The sequence below is a fragment of the Manis javanica genome, chromosome 1 (assembly GCF_040802235.1).
Source record: "Manis javanica isolate MJ-LG chromosome 1, MJ_LKY, whole genome shotgun sequence".
In the NCBI taxonomy this organism is placed as follows: domain Eukaryota; kingdom Metazoa; phylum Chordata; class Mammalia; order Pholidota; family Manidae; genus Manis; species Manis javanica.
In genome coordinates this window covers 63,978,412-63,998,061 of record NC_133156.1, presented here as the reverse complement: position 1 = coordinate 63,998,061, position 19,650 = coordinate 63,978,412, and the positions used below count along the sequence as shown (strand labels likewise).

The window sequence follows — 19,650 nt, the reverse complement described above, 5'->3', positions numbered from 1 at the left end:
CTTTATCTGGCAAGATTATCATTTAATTTGAAGGAGGGATTAAACAATTTGCAGATAAGCAAAAGCTTAGAGAATTTACCTCCCACAAACCATCTCTACAGTCTATTTTGAGAGGGACTGCTGTAGATGGAAGTATTCCTAAGGTTGAATAACTGTCATCAGAGGAAAACCACAGTAAAGAAAGTAGAACAGCTAATTACTAAGCAAATACAAAATTAAATTAACTATCCCCAAAGTCAATCAAGGGATAGACAAAAAGTTCAGAATATGATACCTAATATATAAAGAATGGAGAAGGAAGAAAAAGGAGGAGAAACAGAAAAGAACCTTTAGATTGTGTTTGTAACAGCATACTAAGTGAGTTAAGATAGACTATTAGATAGTAAGGAAATTATCCTTGACCCTTGGTAAGCATGAATCTAAAGCCTGCAATGGCAATAAGTACATACCTATCGATAATCACCCTAAATGTAAGTGGACTGAATGAACCAGTCAAAAGTCATAGAGTCACTGAATGGATAAAAAAACAAGACCCATCTATATGCTGCTTACAAGAGACTCACCTCAAACGCAAAGACATGCACAGACTAAAAATCAACAGATGGAAAAAGATATTTCATGTAAACAACAGGGATAAAAAAGCAGGTGTTGCAGTACTAGTATCAGACAAAATAGACTTCAAAACAAAGAAAGTAACAAGAGATAAAGAAGAACATTACATAATGATAAAGGGCTCAGTCCAACAAGAGGATATAACCATTATAAATATATATGCAGCCAACACAGGAGCACTGGCATATGTGAAACAAATACTAACAGAACTAAAGGAGGAAATAGACTGCAATGCATTCATTCTAGGAGACTTCAACACACCATTCACTCCAAAGGACAGATACACCAGACAGAAAATAAGTAAGGACACAGAGGCACTGAACAACACATTAGAACAGTTGGACCTAATAGACATCTATAGAACTTTACACCCAAAAGCAACAGAATACGCATTCTTCTCACGTGCACATGGAGCATTCTCCAGAATAGACCACATAGTAGGCCACAAAAAGAGCCTCAGTAAATTCAAATAGACTGAAATTCAACCAATCAACTTTTCAGACCACAAAGGTATAAAACTAGAACTAAATTGTACAAAGAAAGCAAAAATGCCCACAAACACATGGAGGCTTAACAACATGCTCCTAAATAATCAATGGATCAATGAACAAATTAAAATAGAGATCAAGCAATATATGGAAACAAATGACAATAACACAAAACCCCCAACACAAAAAAAAAATTTTGTGGGATGCCACAAAAGCAGTCTTAAGAGGAAAGTATATAGCAATCCAGGCATATTTCAAAAAGGAAGAACAAACCCAAATGAATAGTCTAACATCACAATTAGTAAAATTGGAAAAAGAAGAACAAATAAGGGCTAAAGTCAGCAGAAGGAGGGACATAATAAAGATCAGAGAAGAAATAAATAAAATTGAGAAGAATAAAACAATAGAAAAATATCAATGAAACCAAGAGCTGGTCCTTTGAGAAAATAAACAAAATAGATAAGCCTCTAGCCAGACTTATTAAGAGAAAAAGAGAATCAACACACATCAACAGAATCAGAAATGAGAAAGGAAACATCATAACGGACCCCACAGAAATACAAAGAATTATTAGAGACTACTATGAAAACCTATATGCTAACAAGCTGGAAAACCTAGAAGAAATGGACAACTTCCTAGAAAAATACAACCTTCCAAGACTGACCAAGGAAGAAACACAAAATCTAAACAAATCAATTACCAGCAATGAAATTGAAGTGGTAATCAAAAAACTACCCAAGAGCAAAACCCATGGGCCAGATGGATTTACCTCAAATTTTATCAGACATACAGAGAAGATATAATACCCATTCTCCTTAAAGTTTTCCAAAAAATAGAAGAGGAGGGAATACTCCCAAACTCATTCTATGAAGCCAACATCACCCTAAGACCAAAACACGGCAAAGACCCCACCAAAAAAGAAAATTACAGACCAATATCCCTGATGAACATAGATGCAAAAATACTCAACAAAATATTAGCAAACTGAATTCTAAAATACATCAAAAGGATCACACACCATGAGCAACTGGAATTCATCCCAGGGATGCAAGGATGGTACAACATTAAAAAATCCATCCACATCATCAACAAAAAGAAGGACAAAAACCACATGATCATCTCCATAGATGCTGAAAAAGCATTTGACAAAATTCAACATCCATTCATGATAAAAACCCTCAGCAAAATGGGTATAGAGGGCAAGTACCTCAACATAATAAAGGCCATATATGATAAACCCACAGCTTTTCCTCTGAGATCGGGAACAAGACAGGGATGCCCACTCTCCCCACTGATATTCAACATAGTACTGGAGGTCCAAGCCATGGAAATTAGACAAAACGAAGAAATACCACCAATCCAAATTGGTAAAGAAGAAGTTAAACTGTCACTATTTGCAGATGACATGATATTGTACATAAAAAAACCCTAAAGAGTCCACTCCAATACTACTAGAAGTGATATCAGAATACAGCAAAGTTGAAGGATACAAAATTAACACACAGAAATCTGTGGCTTTCCTATACACTACCAATGAACTAAAAGAAAGAGAAATCAGGAAAACAATTCCATTCAAAAGAATTACATAAAAAAGAATAAAATACTTAGTAACAAACCTAACCAAGGAAGTGAAAGACATATACCCTGAAAACTATAAGACACTTAGGTGAAATTAAAGAGGACAATGAAATTAAAGAGGACACTAACAAATGGAAACTCATCCCATGCTCTTGGCTAGGGAGAATTAATATCATCAAAATGGCCATCCTGCCCAAAGCAATCTACAGATTTTATGCAATCCCTCTCAAATTACCAACAGCATTCTTAAATGACCTGGAACAAATAGTTCTAAAATTCACATGGAAACACCAAAGACCCCAAACAGCCAAAGCAATCCTGAGAAAGAAGAATAAAGTGGGGGGGGATCTTGCTCCCCAACTTCAAGCTCTACTACAAAGCCACAGTAATCAAGATAATTTGGTACTGGCACAAGAACAGAGCTACAGACCAGTGGAACAGAATAGAGACTCCAGACATTAACCCAAACATATATGGTCAATTAATATATGATAAAGAAGCCATGGGCATACAATGGGAAAATGACAGTCTTTTCAACAGATCGTGCTGGCAAAACTGGACAGCTACATGTAAGAGAATGAAACTGGATCACTGTCTAACCCCATACACAAAAGTAAATTCTAAATAGATCAAAGACCTAAATGTAAGTCATGAAACCATAAAACTCTTAGAAAAAAACATAGGCAAAAATCTCTTGGATATAAACATGAGTGACTTCTTCATGAACATATCTCCCCAGGGAAGGGAAACAAAAGCAAAAATGAACAAGTAGGACTATATCAAGACGAAAAGCTTCTGTACAGCAAAGGACACCATCAATCGAACAAAAAGGTACCCTTCAGTATGGGAGAATATATTCATAAAAGACAGGTCTGATAAAGGGTTGACATCCAATATATATAAAGAGCTCACGCACCTCAACAAACAAAAAGCCAATAATCCAATAAAAAAATGGGCAGAGGAGATGAACAGACAGTTCTCCAAAGAAGAAATTCAGATGGCCAACAGGCACATGAAAAGATGCTACCCATCGCTAGTCATCAGAGAAATGCAAATTAAAACCACAATGAGATATCACCTCACACCAGTAAGGATCGCCACCATCCAAAAGACAAACAACAACAAATGTTGGCGAAGTTGTGGAGAAAGGGGAACCCTCCTACACTGCTGGTGGGAATGTAAATTAGTTCAACCATTGTGGAAAGCAGTATGGAGGTTCCTCAAAAAACTCAAACTAGAAATACCATTTGACCTAGGAATTTCACTCCTACGAATTTACCCTAAGAATGTAGCTGCCCTGTTTGAAGAAGACAGATGCACCCCTATGTTTATCGCAGCACTATTTACAATAGCCAAGAAATGGAGGCAACCTAAGTGTTCATCAGTAGATGAATGGATAAAGAAGGTGTGGTACATATACACAATGGAATATTATTCAGCCATAAGAAAAAAACAGATCCTACCATTTGCAACAACATGGATGGAGTTAGAGGGTATTATGCTCAGTGAAATAAGCTAGCCAGAGAAAGTCAAGTACCAAATGATTTCACTCATATGTGGAATATAAGAACAAAGGGAAAACTGAAGGAACAAAACAGCAGCAGAATCACAGAACCCAAGAAAGGACTAACAGTTACCAAAGGCGTAGGGACCTGGGAGGATGGGTGGGAAGGGAGGGATAAGGGGGGGGAAATAGAAAGGAGGCCTTATGATTAGCATGTATGATATGGGTGGAGGCTTAGGGAGTGATGTGCAATGCAGAGAAGACAAGTAGTGACTGTATATCATGTTACTACGCTGATGGACAGTGACTGTAATGGGGTTTGTAGCAGGGCGTTGGTGAAGGGGGAAGCTTAGTAAATATAATATTCTTCATGTAATTATTGTATCATGTAGATTAATGATAACAAAATGAATTAAAAAAAAAAGAAAACAGAGTCATATAAAATATTCAGTTAAAACCCAAAATACTGAAAAAGAGTGGGAGAGAAAACTAGGAACAAATAACAAGGGTAACAACTAGGAAATAGTAACAAATATGGTAGATATTAATCCAGGTATATCTGTAATTACTTTGAAGATCAGTGTTCTAAAAGAACCAGTTAAAAGGCTGATTGTCAGAGTGGATCAGAAAATAAGACCCAACTATATGTTGTTAAGGAGAAACTCAGTTTTTATGTAAAGATACATATAGGTTAACAGTACATTGATGGAGAAAAGATATGAATTACATAATGATAAAGGGGTCAGTTCTCCAAGAAAACATACAGTCCTTAATGTGCATGTGCCTAACAACATAATGTCAAAATGCTGACAGAACTGCAAAAACTGATAGAATTGCAAGGAGAAATAGATGAATCTTATATTAGAGTTGATGACTTAATAGTTCCTCTCCCCTTCTCCCTACTCCCAGTCAAAAATGGACAAATCCAGCAGCAAGAAAATCAGTAAAGGCATAGTTGAACTTAATAATACCATCAATCAGCTAGACATTATGAGTATCTGTAGACTACTTCATCCCACGACAGTAGAATACACATTTTTCTCAAGTCATATGAAACATTCAACAAGATAGACCACATTCTAAACCATGTATTACACTTTCATAAATTTAAAGGAAGAGAAATCATATAATGTCTACTTTGAGACCATAATGGAATTAAACTAGAAATCAGTGATAGGAAGATAGCTGGAAAATTCCCAGATACTTGGATATCGAACAACACACTTCTAAATGACAAATGGATCAAAGAAAAAAACTCAAGAAAAATAAAAATATATGAACTAAATGAAAATGAAAATAAAACTATCAAAATTTGTGAGATGCAAGAAAAACAGGGCTCAGAGGGAAACTTATAGCTTTGAATGCATTTTTTAGAAAAGAAGAACAAAAATCAATCATCTAAGCTTCCACCTAGGACAATAGGAAAAGAAGATGATATCAGGTCCAAAGTAAACAGAAAAAAAGAAATAATAAAAATTAGAGCAGGAGTCAATGAAAATGAAAGCATTAAATCAGTATTGAAGAAATCCACATAATTAAAAGCTGGTTCTTTGAAAATACCAATAAAATCAATAAACCTCTAACTATCTCTAGCCAGGCCAACTAACAACAAAAAAAGTGCAGGTACAAATTACTAATATCACAAGTGAAAGAGAGGACATCATTTTGTATTCCATGCATATTAAGTGGATAATGAAGGAATACTATGAACAACTCTGTGCCCACAAATTTGATAACCTAGGATAAATGGGCCAATCACATGAAGGGCACAATCTGCTAAAACTTATAAAAGGAGATACAGAAAATGTGAGTAGGCACATATCTATTAAAGTATTAATAATTTTCCAAAACAAAGTACCAGAGTCAAATGGCTTCAGGCTTAGAAGGCTTCACTGGTGAAGTCTATTCAACATTTAAGAGAGAAATTATATCAATTTTCTTTAAATTTTTTCTTTCAGTAAAAGGAACAGAGGGAGACTTCCTAACTCATTCTATGAGGACAGCCTAGTACCTAACAACAAAACCAAAGACATGAGGAGAAAAGAAAAGTACAGACCAATATTTCTCATGAACATAGATGCAAAAATCCTTAAATTATTTGGTAATTGAATCCAACAATGTGCAAAAAGAATTATATTCCATGACTAAATGTGGTTTATCTCAGATATACAAACTTGATTCAGCATTTGAAAATCAGTTAATGGAATCTGTCACATCAACAGACTAAAAAAGGAAAATCACATGAGCATAGGAATAGATGGAGAAAAAGTATTTGACGAAATTCAGCACCCATTAGTGATAAAAACTCTCAGTAAACTAGTAATAGAGGGGAACTTCCCTAACTTGATAAAGATTATCTACCAAAGACCTACAGATAAGATATTTATTGATGAGAAACATGAAGCTTCCCCACTAAGATCAGGAGCAAAGCAAGGATATCTCCTCTTACCACCATTTTTTAATGCCATACTGGATATCTTAGCTAATGCAGTAGGACAGGAAAAGCAATAAAAGATATAGTGATTGGGAGGAAAGAAATAAAGCAATCTTTGTTCAAAGATGACATTATTGTCTATGTGGAAAATCCAAGAGAATCAACAGCAAACTCTTAGAACTAAGTGATTGTGCCAAGATTGCAGGATACAGTGTTAACATACAAAAGTCAATCTCTTTTGTGGATACCAGCAATGAACAAATGGAATATGAAATTAAAAAAGAACACCATATACATTAGCATCTTCAAAAATGAAAGAGGTATAAATCTAACAAAGTACATACAAGATCTGTAGAAGGCAAATGATAGAACTCTGATGAGAGAAATCAAAGATGAACTAGTTGGAGAGATATCCCATATCCATGTATGAGAAGACTCAATATTTTGAAGATGTTAGTTCTTCCAAATGGCTTTATAGATTCAACACAATCCCAGTCAAAAGTCCCAGCAAGTTATTTTGTGGATATTGATAAACTGACTCTAAAGTTCACTGGAGAGGAAAAAGGCCTAGAATGAGCCAACAGAATACTGAAGAACAAAGTTGGAGAAGTGATAGTACCTAATTTTAAGACTTCTTATAAAGACACAGTAATCAATTTGTGAAAGATAGTAGAAAAATAGACAAGTAGACAAACAGATCAGTGGAATAAAATAGAGACCCCAGAAACAGACCCACATAAGTATAGTCAATTGATCTTTTGCAAAGGGGCAAAGTCACAGCAGGGAAAGAAACAGCATTTTCAACGGATGGTGCTGGAAAGTGGATATCAATATGCAAAAAATGAATCTAGACACAAACCTTACACCCATCACAAAAATTAACTCAAAATGGATCACAGACTTAAATGGAAAACATAAACTGTAAAGCTCCTAGAGGATACATAGGAAGAAATCTATATGACTTTGGGTATAAGGAGACTTTAGGTACAGTAACAAAGGCACAATCCATGAAATAAATCGTTGATAAGCTGGACTTCATCAAAATTAAAAACTTCTACTCTGTAAAATGCTATGTCAAAAGAATGAGGAGATGAGCCATAGAGTGGGTGAAAATATTTGCCAAAGACATATCTGATAAAGAACTGTTACCTAAGATATACAAAGAACTCTTAAAAGTCCACTAAGAAAATAATCTGATTTCAATAATCTGGTTTCAAATTATAGCACAGTGGTTCAACAGTTACCCATATTATTAAATTCTCCTCCCTACTAGTGTAAATACTGTCAACGAAGAGAGATGTTACAGAATCATTGGCTATATTCTCCATGCTGTACTACTATCCCCGTAAGTGAGGTTTTTTTTTTTTAAGGGAATGATTCTAACTCATTCATACCTAAATCACAGTTGTTGATAATTCTATTTACACATTGTCATCCTTCCTGCCATCAAGAACATCAGTGATACAGAGTTTGTTAAAAATGGGCTCTGCAATTTTCTTCCAAGTTTACACCCCTTTTGCAAGTTTTTGATGCGTCTGATTGCTTAGTCTTTTCAGAAGGTATATTAGAAATTTTTCATATACCATTTAGGACTCTTATTTTTTCCTTAAATGCTATTTAAATGGCTTTTTGACTGTAGAGTCAAGTATTTGAGTTTGTCTAGTCTTTTGTAGAAATAATAACCAAGTCCATGCATGTGTGTGGTGACTGTTGTGATTGCTGCCTGGCCAACAATGATGGTTAGTTGCATCTTCTTTTCAGAAATGTTACAGTGTCCAAAAAAAGGAATCATGTTAGAAATGGTGAATTATGACAACTCAAAGTTACTCTGTGTAATTAAAACAAATATTTAAATTAGCTTTTTTATTAGAGAAAATATTTCTGTACACTGCAAATTAATATATTGAGCTCTAAAACTTAGATGATAGCACACTATTTCTTGATATGTTCTTTTTAAGAAATATTTTTCTTTTTTAATATGCTATTGAATTTATCACTAATTTCTAAACTAATTTTTATTTTATTGTCTGTAACTGTATTAAAGAGCAACTCTGACACAGAGTAATAAAATGCACATCAATTACTGCTTTGGAACTTAAGTTCTTGACCAATGTAAATTTAAGCGTTTAAAATTTGTTTTTGCATTTCTTTTTTTTTGACAGGTTACAAAGACAGAACTAGAGAAATTAAAATCCAGCTATAGACAATTAATAAAAGAAATGAATTCTGCCAAAGAGAAATATAAGGAAGCTTTAGCTAAAGGTATGGCAAAATTATGAAGAATGCTTATTTTAGTGATTTTTATTCCTATCATTTGAAAGTTATATGTAGTGGAATGATTCCACTTAGACCAACTCACATTTTTAAAAATATTAAAGTAAGCCAAAATAGACTAATTTTTAAACCATGTAATGTCTTTCTAAGTTTTTGTTTTTAAAAATGATGCAGTCTTTTAAAATTATTTTTGTCTTTGTTTTATACATAAGAAAGAGGACACTGAGACCTCAATATTTTGATTAGTTCATTAGTATGTTTGAATAGTTCATACTAAATGGAATTATATAGCACTTCTGATAGAATGAAGGAATGTGTAAAGTTTTCTCTCTAGCATCTGATTTACTTATTTAATTATTGAGTACTAAATAAGAAAAATAAGGTTGTATTTGCTTAGAAGTCTTTTAAAATCTCCCTTTTATCTGAAGTATTTAAAAGCCATTAAAACTGCAACACCATTTTATAGCATTATTTTGCTTTGTTCGCTTAGTTTTGTGTGTCTGTACTGTCCTCAAGTTTTCGTAAGAATCTTTGGAAGTAAATGGAAAGTGAGGCCTATTATTTATGTCTCAAACAGAGATTTATGGCTATAGTTTTAAAATATGACTAAGTGGTCTTCATATTTAGATTTTTTTTATATTATAGAAGTTGTAGTTTTTTACAAAAAATGTCTGCCTGACAAAATATAACCTTTCTTAGAAACTCTATTTTCTTTTGATTATTAAATTTACGTTTCTCTTTGTCTTTTACTTGTTATATATTGTTATTTTGTAGAGATAAATGAAGTAAATAGCTCATGTATTTGGATCTGTTTTTCACAGTGAAAAGGCTGCGTTTCTGTTATTATTCCCGGGAGACTAGAAGAGATACTGGTTTAGATGCAGTGCCCTCTTCCCCCTTCCTTCTTCCCTTTCTGTCTCTTTTCCCTCTCTTCTTCCTGTTTCTCCTCTGTGTTCCTCAGTCTCCTTCCTTCTATTCGTTCCTTCCTTTCCTTCCCTTGCTCTCCTTTCTCCTCTCCATCTTCCAGCATATACGTTGTTTACCCCTCTCCTCGTCTCCACCACTCCTACATTTACTTCATGTTTCTTCTTGCAGTGTTTCTGTTGCTTTTTTAGGGAAGATGAATCCCTGTTCACTGTTTTCTAGTTTTTACTTATTTTTCATGTACTTTATATATCTTATTACTTTGAGATAATGATCTCTTTATTAATTTAAGCATGTCTTTTAAAATGCTTGTTAATACAGTTATATAAATTATTTAAATGAAGAGAGAAAAAAATGGCATAGTGGAAAGGTCATAGACTTTGGAGTCAGATATTCTTGGGTGTAAGTCCCAATATTGTACGATTATTTCATAGATTTTCAAACTTCGTATACCTAATTATTATTGCTTTGTTTTTAAGAGTACCTTAGATAATCAAGAAATGTTTACCAAACGCTTGCCATCTTTAAGTTAGTGGGATTCAAATGGCATTTCCTAGGCATTCAAGGGGCTTACCAATTTTTAGTTGTTATTCTAACTTGGAAACTTCAAGTCTTACCCTCTTTCAAAATTTAGCTTTCATACAAGGGACATCGTCAATTCATCAAGCGTAGTTTAGAAATAGTTTTGTACATTAAGCATTACTATTCAGTCTGTCAGAGCAGTTAATTTATAATCATTATTTAATACCTGGCTAACATTTTCAAATTAGTGCCTTATAAATGTCCATATTTAAATTCATCCAGAGCAAGTGATGACTTAATTCAACTGTTTTGTAATCCAGCTATGCTAAGTATGTTACACTAGATATGTATCTGTTGAGAATGATTAGTCAGAAAAAGAAATACATAATTGTTACCAAGTCTTTGATACTTATTTATTTTTTCAACTACAAAATAAGCAAGTGTTTCTGTTTTTATTTTTTACAATTTTTTAATTAAGGTGTTATTGATATACACTCTTATGAAGGTTTCACATGAAAAACAATGTGGTTACTACCTTCACCCATTTTACTGAATCCTCCCCATGCCCTATTGTAGTCACTATCCATCAGTTTTGATACTAATTTTTAATGATAGTTTATATTTGTTTAAAAAATGCAATCTAATTCTGATGTCATGAAATTTTACACAGCTCTTGTACCTAATACATCATTAAAGATTATTCACATATAATAATTGTTCTTTATTACTTTTGATCTAGATACACTGTTTAGTTTATATTAATAGTAGGGAGGCAACTAGAAAATCTGAAGACTGTAGTTTTAATTGATTTTTAAGAAGTATATTATTGAATCTCCTGAAATTAAGTTATGTATGCTTATTTACATTTGTCTATCTAAAGGTATTAGTGATACTATTTTCCTATTTTCAAGAACTTGATTGCTCCCATTAATCAATTTATAATGTATAGAATATGTATTTTTAAAATAACTTCTTATATAATTGTGTTGTATGCATGAGACATATGTAAATTTCTTTTCTAACCAAAATTACCTTTATACTCACATTTACATGAAAAAGTATACAGTTATGTTTTTGAGAACTTTGCAGTTTCAAATGGCTTCTTTGTTTAACATGGAAATAGGAGATCTTTTGTGAAGTTATTTACTCTTCATAAGGATGATGTGATTATTAATTTTCCCAACATTTACAGGCTTTATGTCAGAATCTTAATTCATCTGGACAGGTCAGGCCAAGGTACTTCTGCAGTGGGCCCTACGTCTTGCTGGGGCACTGGCAGTGAATACCCAAGCTATGGCTCTGGTATCAGAGTCATTACATTAGATATTAGATGGTCTTAGAAAATCTATTTAGAACCTCTGTCTAACATAGAATATCCAGCTGGAAAGGACAAGGCTTTAGGGGAAACAGGGCCTGAAATAATTCGTGTGGTAAGGGTTAAATTCTGGATTTGATCGAGAATAGATTCAGAATCAAGAACTCAGTTGTTGCAACTGTAGGTTCAGCAGCGATAGCAGATCAGTAGGAAGGCTGGTCTAATACTGAAATTCTAAAGTTCTGACTATGCTTTTTGGATTACACAAAATACTTAAAATTTTGAATGTTACAGTTTATATCTGAAAGAACACTAGTTCATGTTCAGACTAACGTAAAATATAACACTCATTTGCAATATGAATGTGGCATCATTTTAATTAATTTTAAATATTGTTTTGTTCTGTGCTATGTTGAGGGAGCAAATATTTATCTTAAATTGATGACCTGATTTGGACATTAGTCTGTTGATTATTATTCCTAACAGTCTGCCTTGAGAATGAACCAAAAAAAATTTTAGCTTACTGAGCTGAAGTTAAGCTCTTGAAAGCAATATAGAATAACAAGTTCCTGAATGCAAAGCTATACAGGTTTTACTTTCCTATTGCATATTAAGTTCTGAATTCTTTTAGTTGGTTAATCACTTAGGTTTAGCCATGAAACAATTTTGTGAATCTATAGAGTTTGTAGCTGAACTAAGGTTCTGAGATAATGTTAATAAATGTTGGGAAAATTTGCCATCACACACACACACACACACACACAGGTTCTGAGATACTGTTAATAAATGTTGGGAACATTTGCCATCACACACACACACACACACACACACACACACACACACACACACACACACACACACACACACACACACACAGGTTCTGAGATACTGTTAATAAATGTTGGGAACATTTGCCATCACACACACACACACACACACACACACACACACACACACACACACACAATTTGCCGTCTCACACACACACACACACACACACACACACACACACACACACACCGACCCTCCTTCTACTCCTCCTCCTTCTACTCCTCCTTATAAGGAGTAAATGACTTGACAAATTACAGGACTGTATTGTTAATGAATAAAGATAGTTTTCCTTTTCCTTTCCAATATTGATGTCTTTCTGCCCTTGCTAGCACCTCCAGTATAATGCTGAATAGAACTGGTAAGAGCAAACAAGTTTGCCTTGTTCCTGAGCTTAGGGGGAAAGTCTTTCACCATAAGTACGAAGTTAGTTCTAGCTTTTCAAAGATTTCATTCTTCTTTAATCAGGTTGAAGAAGTTCCTTTCTATTCCTGCTTCATAATGGATGTTGGATTTCTTTATTTATTGATGAGTATTTATTCTTTTTAGTTTGATATATCTGAATTGCTTTGATTTGTTTTCACATACTTCAGATATTATAATTCACATTCCTGGGATAAACTCCTCTAGATTGTGATGCTTTATCATTTCTGATATTGCTAGATATGGTTGGTGAATTTTTTGTATATCTATATTTTTGTTTCTTATAATATCTTTTCCTCATTTTCAAATAAGGTTAATGCTGTCCTTTGAATGATTACCTTCTCTTCAATTTCCTAGAAAGATTTGTGTTCAGTTGGTTATATCTTAAATATTGATAGAATTTGCTTGTGAAGCCATCTGGATCTGCTTGTTTTTATTTTTCCCTTTTTTTGGCAAAGGTTTTTAAACTACAAATCCAGTTTCTTTAATTAATGTAGGGCTGTTTAGTGTGTCTGTTTCTTTTTGAGGTTCTGTAATAAGAAAATGGAAATTTTTATTTAATATCTTTGGGTGTATCTTTCAAGGAATTTGTCTATTTCATTTAAGTTCTGAATTTAAGCTTATTCACCTTTTTTATATTTGTAGGATCTGTTGACATTTTCTTTCTCATTTTTGATATTGGTACCTTATGTCTTCTCTCTTTTCTTCCCTAATTATTCTGGCTAAAGGTTTATCAGTTTTATTAACCTTCTCTAAAATAAGCTTTGGCTTAATTTTTTTTTCTTCTATTTTTCAGCTTTCTGTTAAATTGACGTGTGTCCTAGTATTTATTATTTCCTTCGTTATCTTGCATTAGCCTTAGTTTGCACCACTTTTTCCATTTTCTTATTATGGAAACTAAGATCATTGATTTTTAAGAACTCTCATCTTTTCTAATACAGGCGTTTTGTGCTATAACTTTCCCTAAGTATTGTTTTAGAAACATTCCATAAATGTTTATATATTGTGTTTTCATTTTCATTCAGTTCAAAATATTTTCTAATTCATTTTCTGGATTTTTCTTTTGATCCATAGGTTATTTGGAAGTATGTTATTTAGTTTCATAAAGTTTTGACATCTTACTAGAGATGTTTCCATTTTGCTTTACAATTTAATTTTATTTTAGTCTGAAAATAGTCTTTTTATGATTTTATTCCTTTATATTTATGTATACATATTATCTGGCCCATAGTGTGGTCTCTCTTGGTATACACTTTATGTGTACTCTATGAGAATATGTACTCTGTTGTTGTTGATTGGAGTGGTCTATATTATCAACTTGGCCTAGCTGATTAATAGTGTTATTCAGATGTTCTTACTGATTTTCTGGCTACTTGTTCTATCAGTTATTGAGAGAGAGCAATTGAAATCTCCTACTGTAACTGTGGATTTGTCTATTTTTCCTTGTAGTTCTGTCAATATTTTGCTTTATGTATTTTGAAACTCTGTTATTATATCTATAAGCAGACATGATTGTTACATCCTGATAAATTGGCCCCTTTATCATTGTACTATGACCTTTATAATCCTGGCAATATTCTTTGCTGTATTACTTGGTCTGTCTGATATTAGTATAACACTCCAGCTTTACTTTGATTAGTGTTTACATAGCATATCTTTTTTTCATCTTTTTACTGTAATATATTTCAGTCTTTATTTTTGATGTACATTTCTCATAAGCAGCACATAGCTGGATCTTGCTTTCTTATCTTGATAAAAGCATCCTTAAAATTAAAATTGGGATAGGCTATATTTTGATGTGATTTTTTTAAATGTTAGGTTTAAATCTGTCCTCTTGTAGTTTGTTTTCTATTTATTCCATCTGTTCTTTATTCTCCCTTTTCCTTTTTCTGCTTCCTTTGGATTAATTGAAAGTTTTTCCTAAGATTCTTTTTTATTTCCTTTGTTGTATTATTACCTATGACTTATCATTTTGTTATTATTTTATCTTTAATTTACCATAGTATACCTTCAGGTGATATTATACTACTTTGTATATAATATAGGACCTTTACAGTAGTATATAGTCATCTAGTCTTTGTTGTATTGTGCCTTATTTTACTTTTGCATATGTTATAAACTCCACACTACATTGTAGATATGTTTGTTTTTGTTTAAACAATCAATTATCTTTAAAATCACAACAAAACCGTTATATATTTATATATGGGGTTATCCTTTTTGGAGTTCTTTATTCCATCTGGCATCATTTCACTTTTGCCTAATTGACTTACTAACATTTTTTGTAACTCTGAAGGTAATAAATTCTTTCAGCTTTTGTATGTCTGGATAAGTCTGTATTTCACCTTCGCTTTTGAAATATATTTTTGTTGGGCACAGAATTCTATTTTGGCAATTTTTTACCCCCCTTCAGGACTTTAAGACGTTGCTCTAGTATCATCTCAAGGAGAAATTTGCTCTAATCCTTATTTGCTGCTTTGCCTGTTTTCTTTGCCTTAGGCAACTTTTAGAATTTTCTTTATATCATTAGTTTTGAGCAATTTAATCATGATATGTCTTGCTGTATTTGTTTCCTTGTCTTTGTGTTTTTGAGCTTCATGGACTTGACAGTTTATATTTCTCATTAAATTGAAAAATTTTCAGTCATTATATCTTCACATATATTTACTGTTTCCCACCTATTTCTGTCTCCTTTGAAGACTCCAGTTCCATGTATATTAAGCTGCTTATAGTTGTCTCAAAGCCTATTAATATTCTGTTCACTCCCCCCTTTTTTTCTCCTTCTGTTTCATTTTTATTAATTTCCATGGCTATGTCTACAAAGTTACAGTTCTTATCTTCTGCAGTGTCTAATCTGCCTTTAACCCCACTCAGTGTATTTTTCATCTCAGGCATTGTAGATTTTGCTCAATTATGATTTGGGTCTTTTCTTAATTCTTTCATGTATTTAATACATTGACCTAAGTTTTGGAGTCTTAGTGGACTTCATCATCCTTCCTAATTTGTTCTGAGAGTTGTATGACTTTATTCATTCCCAGATTTTTTTGTTTCACTACAATCCCCTACTTTTTATGTTGTAGAAAAATGCATCAACTTTACCAATATGCCTACATGCAGGATCTTTGTTCATATGTCATGTAACACTTTTTTCCAAAGTTAAAAAATATTTTTTAAGAGTAAATGTAATACATGCTAATTTTATAAAATGTAAGCAACACCATATTGAACCATATGGTATTGAATTAAGTGAATGTAAATATGATTTGCTTTGAGGTTTTATAGTTTACTTGAAGATATATTGAAGTATCAAATAATATTCAAAGTAACCATATTTTATTAACTTTTACTACCTGGAGGGCATGACTTGAACCTATTATGATGTAGCTTATTTAATTGATTCTGTATGGCTAAAACTATTCTAAGCCTCAAAAAAGCCATGATAACATTTGTGAGGGCTTTTCTTATATGAGTAGAAGTCTGAATGCTTTTGCTTTATCATGTATATTCAGGAAAAAGAAACAAGACATATGAGCTATTCCACGTTACACATGCCCATAATATTCAGTCTAGAGAAGTCTGAAAGGAGCTCTCTTTACCCACTTTTATAATAAGAGTGGGGAAACAAATTTTCTTTCAAATTCTTCTTTCTCTATGACAAACAAAAAAGAATGCTACAGGATTTGTAAACCCCTTGATTATTTACAAGCCGTCAGCAGACAGAATAAGAGGATACCTACTGTTAGAACTGTGGGGGAATTAGCTGCAAGTCTCATTCAAAAGTAAATTTTTTTGTAATTGGAAAGTAGGTTTTCTTAAATTGCCTCTTCATGCATTATGAATAGTTCTGTGATACTTTATAGTCAATTAAAATTGATTAGATCCATTGAGTTGTCTCTTTAGAGTACTTTAATTATGAAAACCACTTTGAAATGAATCCAGACTTGAGACAGATGGTTAAATTTCTGCTTAAATAAATCCAAATTTTAAAAAAATGAGAAAAACATTTTAAAGGCTCTTTTAGTTCATTTCCTCATTTTAAGTCCGTCAAGAATGGCAACTAGCCTTCTTATGCAATCATCTCTAAATCTTAGAGAATTAAAAAAATCAGAATCATGTATGGATGATGTATGGAAGTTTTCTAGAAAAATACTCTGAAATTCAAATTTACCTCTTGGTTCAACATATGGAAGAAATACATTTTGATTATAGGACTTGCTAAAGACCAAAGTAGAGTTCAAGGTATGTTTGTTGATTATCAGTTCCATTGATGTGACCTGAAAGTGAGAGGTTTTTCTCTTTTTTTGAACCTACTTATTAATATATGATATACCAATAGCTAACTATGTCATGAATGCTTTTCACTGCATGGAGCTTAATGTGATAGAACTTTCTAAGATCATAAAGAATAATGGCACTCATAGTTATTAATTTACTTTCCATTGGGTTAAAGCTATAGAAATTGGAGTTACAATTACAATATTCTCATTAGGTACTGAAATATTACGTGGGATAGAATATGCTACATTATCAATTTATATTCTGCAGATAACTTCCTATAAGTAAAATGAAAGTACAGTACTTTGATTTGTCTCTACTTTGTTTAGTTTTAATAAATACAGAAGGGAAGTTTCACATTTAAAGAGATTAAAGAAGTTATATCCTTTTGTTGATTTTCTTCTGTATTTTATAGGTGAGCTTCTTAATATTAGTTTTGGACTTGATTACTAGAAAGATGATATAAACAGATGCAGAAGGTAAAATTGTAATCTTTCTATAACTATCAATTTTTAAAAGTTATTTAAGTTTAAATTTAGTTTTTAAAAATAAAAACTACCAATTTATGCATTTTCTTGTTATGGTGAGGCACTATTATTTGCATTAGGGATATTGTAGATAACAAACAAAAATACAGAAATTTCTGCCCCTATCCAGTTACCTTTTAAAGCAGATTGTTAATTAATAAAATAAATAGAATAAAGATATGGTATGTTATATGGCAGTAAGTATGGTGGAGAAAAATGAAAAATGATAGGTGCATAGGGACTTGGGAGGATGGTCAGGTTAGGCTTCATGGAGAAAGAGAGACTTAAGTGAAGAGTTAAGGAAATGAGGGATGGAAGCATATAGTTATATGGGGCAAGGAGTACACCAGGTAGAGGAAACAGTCAAAGCAAAATCATTGAGAAGGGATCATGTCTGGCATATCTGAGGAGTAATATAGACACCTGTGTGGCCGAAACTGGGGGACTAATAAAAGATGTGGAAGTATGAGCTGAAATCATTGAGGAAGAATGATTGTGGGTTGGCAAGGGAGGAACAAATCATGCAGGATCTTGATCGTTCCTTTAAGACACTTGGCTTTTACCCTGAGTAAGATGGGAAGCCATTGGAGGGTGTTGAGCAGAGGGATAACGTGAAATAACTTATATTTTAACAGGCTAATTCTGGTAGTATTGCTGAGAATAGTCTGAGGGGTAGGGGAAGGATATATGTAACAAGATTACTTCCAGGCTATTGGAGTAATCCAGGTAAAGGCACATGCTGGCTTGGATTTAGGTGGTAGCACCTGTGATGATAAGAAGTAAAGTTCTGGATATATAGTTGATTCTTGTTATCTATGGTAGTTTTGTTCTATAAAATCACTGTGAGCCCTAAATTAGCATTGGCTGAGTATTGAATCATTACCCCTAGTGGACATAACATAGGGATTAGGTTTTTCTGTGAGCAAGGTGATGATATTTTTGGCAATTGATCAACACACTGTTTCGTTGTATGTGTGTTTCTGTTCAAAGACACCCTCTTTAATATACTGATTCATGAACATTGAACTCACAGCTAACAGTGCTATAGCTCATAACTAAACAAAGCCATCTAATGCCTGTTTTTTTTTGTAAGACATATCACAGCCTTCTTGAACATGAGAATACTAGATACCACTTCAGCACTGAATTTGGAGTCCATTTTAAACAGCAAAATCATCAACAAAAAATGCAAAAAATGCAGATAAAAAGTTGCAAAAAATTTACAATGTGAGAGCTGAAACAAAAAGGCAGAGATAGCCTTGTTGACTTCAGTTGGGAATGTGTGTATCAGGTAACTCCTTTGCTGCTTTGTGTGTGTGCATGTCTGAAATTGACTTGGAAGTCACTCTGTTGATTGTGGGATTACAGATACATTGTAGACAGTAGAATTCGGCAATATGGAATCCCTGAATATTAAGGATCAACTATATATTGAAAATAGAGTGTAAAGGAATTGATGAATTGATGTAGTGTATGATAGAAAGAAGTCAAGGATGATTCTAATACTTTTGGCCTGAGTAACTGGAAGGATGGCATTGTTATTTATTGAGATGATGAAAAATGTAGGAGGTGCAGATTTGGAAGTGAAGATCAGGAGTCTGGTTTTTGAGACTCATATTAGACATCTAAGTGCAGATGTCAAGTACACATTTGGATATCTAGTTCTAGAGAGATCCTAGAAGAGGTCTGAGGTAAAAGTGTATATCTGAATGTTAGCTGGTATTTAATATCATGAGATTGATGACATTACCAAGAGTGTTAATTATATGGAAAAGAGCACTAAGAATGAGCCCAATATTAAGAAGTCAGGGAAATGAGAAGTAAATTGCAAGGAAGAGTAAGATAAAAGGAGAACCAAAGGGATGTTAATCTGGGTGCCAATGGAAGAGGAAAGGATTTCAAAAGAACAGGAGATCAACTAGGTTGAATACTACTAACACTTAAGG

General features: G+C 33.0%; 1 protein-coding gene across 13 annotated transcripts in view; it reads left to right on the top strand.

The window, feature by feature from the left end:
* The window catches only part of FER (FER tyrosine kinase), a 461,718-nt gene that overhangs the window by 52,491 nt on the left and 389,577 nt on the right, over positions 1-19,650 (top strand). For 11 of the 13 annotated variants that reach the window (XR_012129973.1, XM_073233126.1, XM_037011947.2 and 8 more), the window contains one exon: positions 8,779-8,878. The exons of 1 other annotated variant lie outside the window; for it this stretch is intronic. Coding sequence is in view for 11 of the 12 variants with exons in the window: in XM_073233126.1 (XP_073089227.1) it covers positions 8,779-8,878 (100 nt within the window). In the remaining variant the exon portion in view is untranslated. Of the gene's footprint in view, positions 1-8,778; positions 8,879-17,829; positions 18,996-19,650 lie in introns of those variants that run through there. One more of the 13 variants, XM_073233145.1, reaches the window with a different exon arrangement.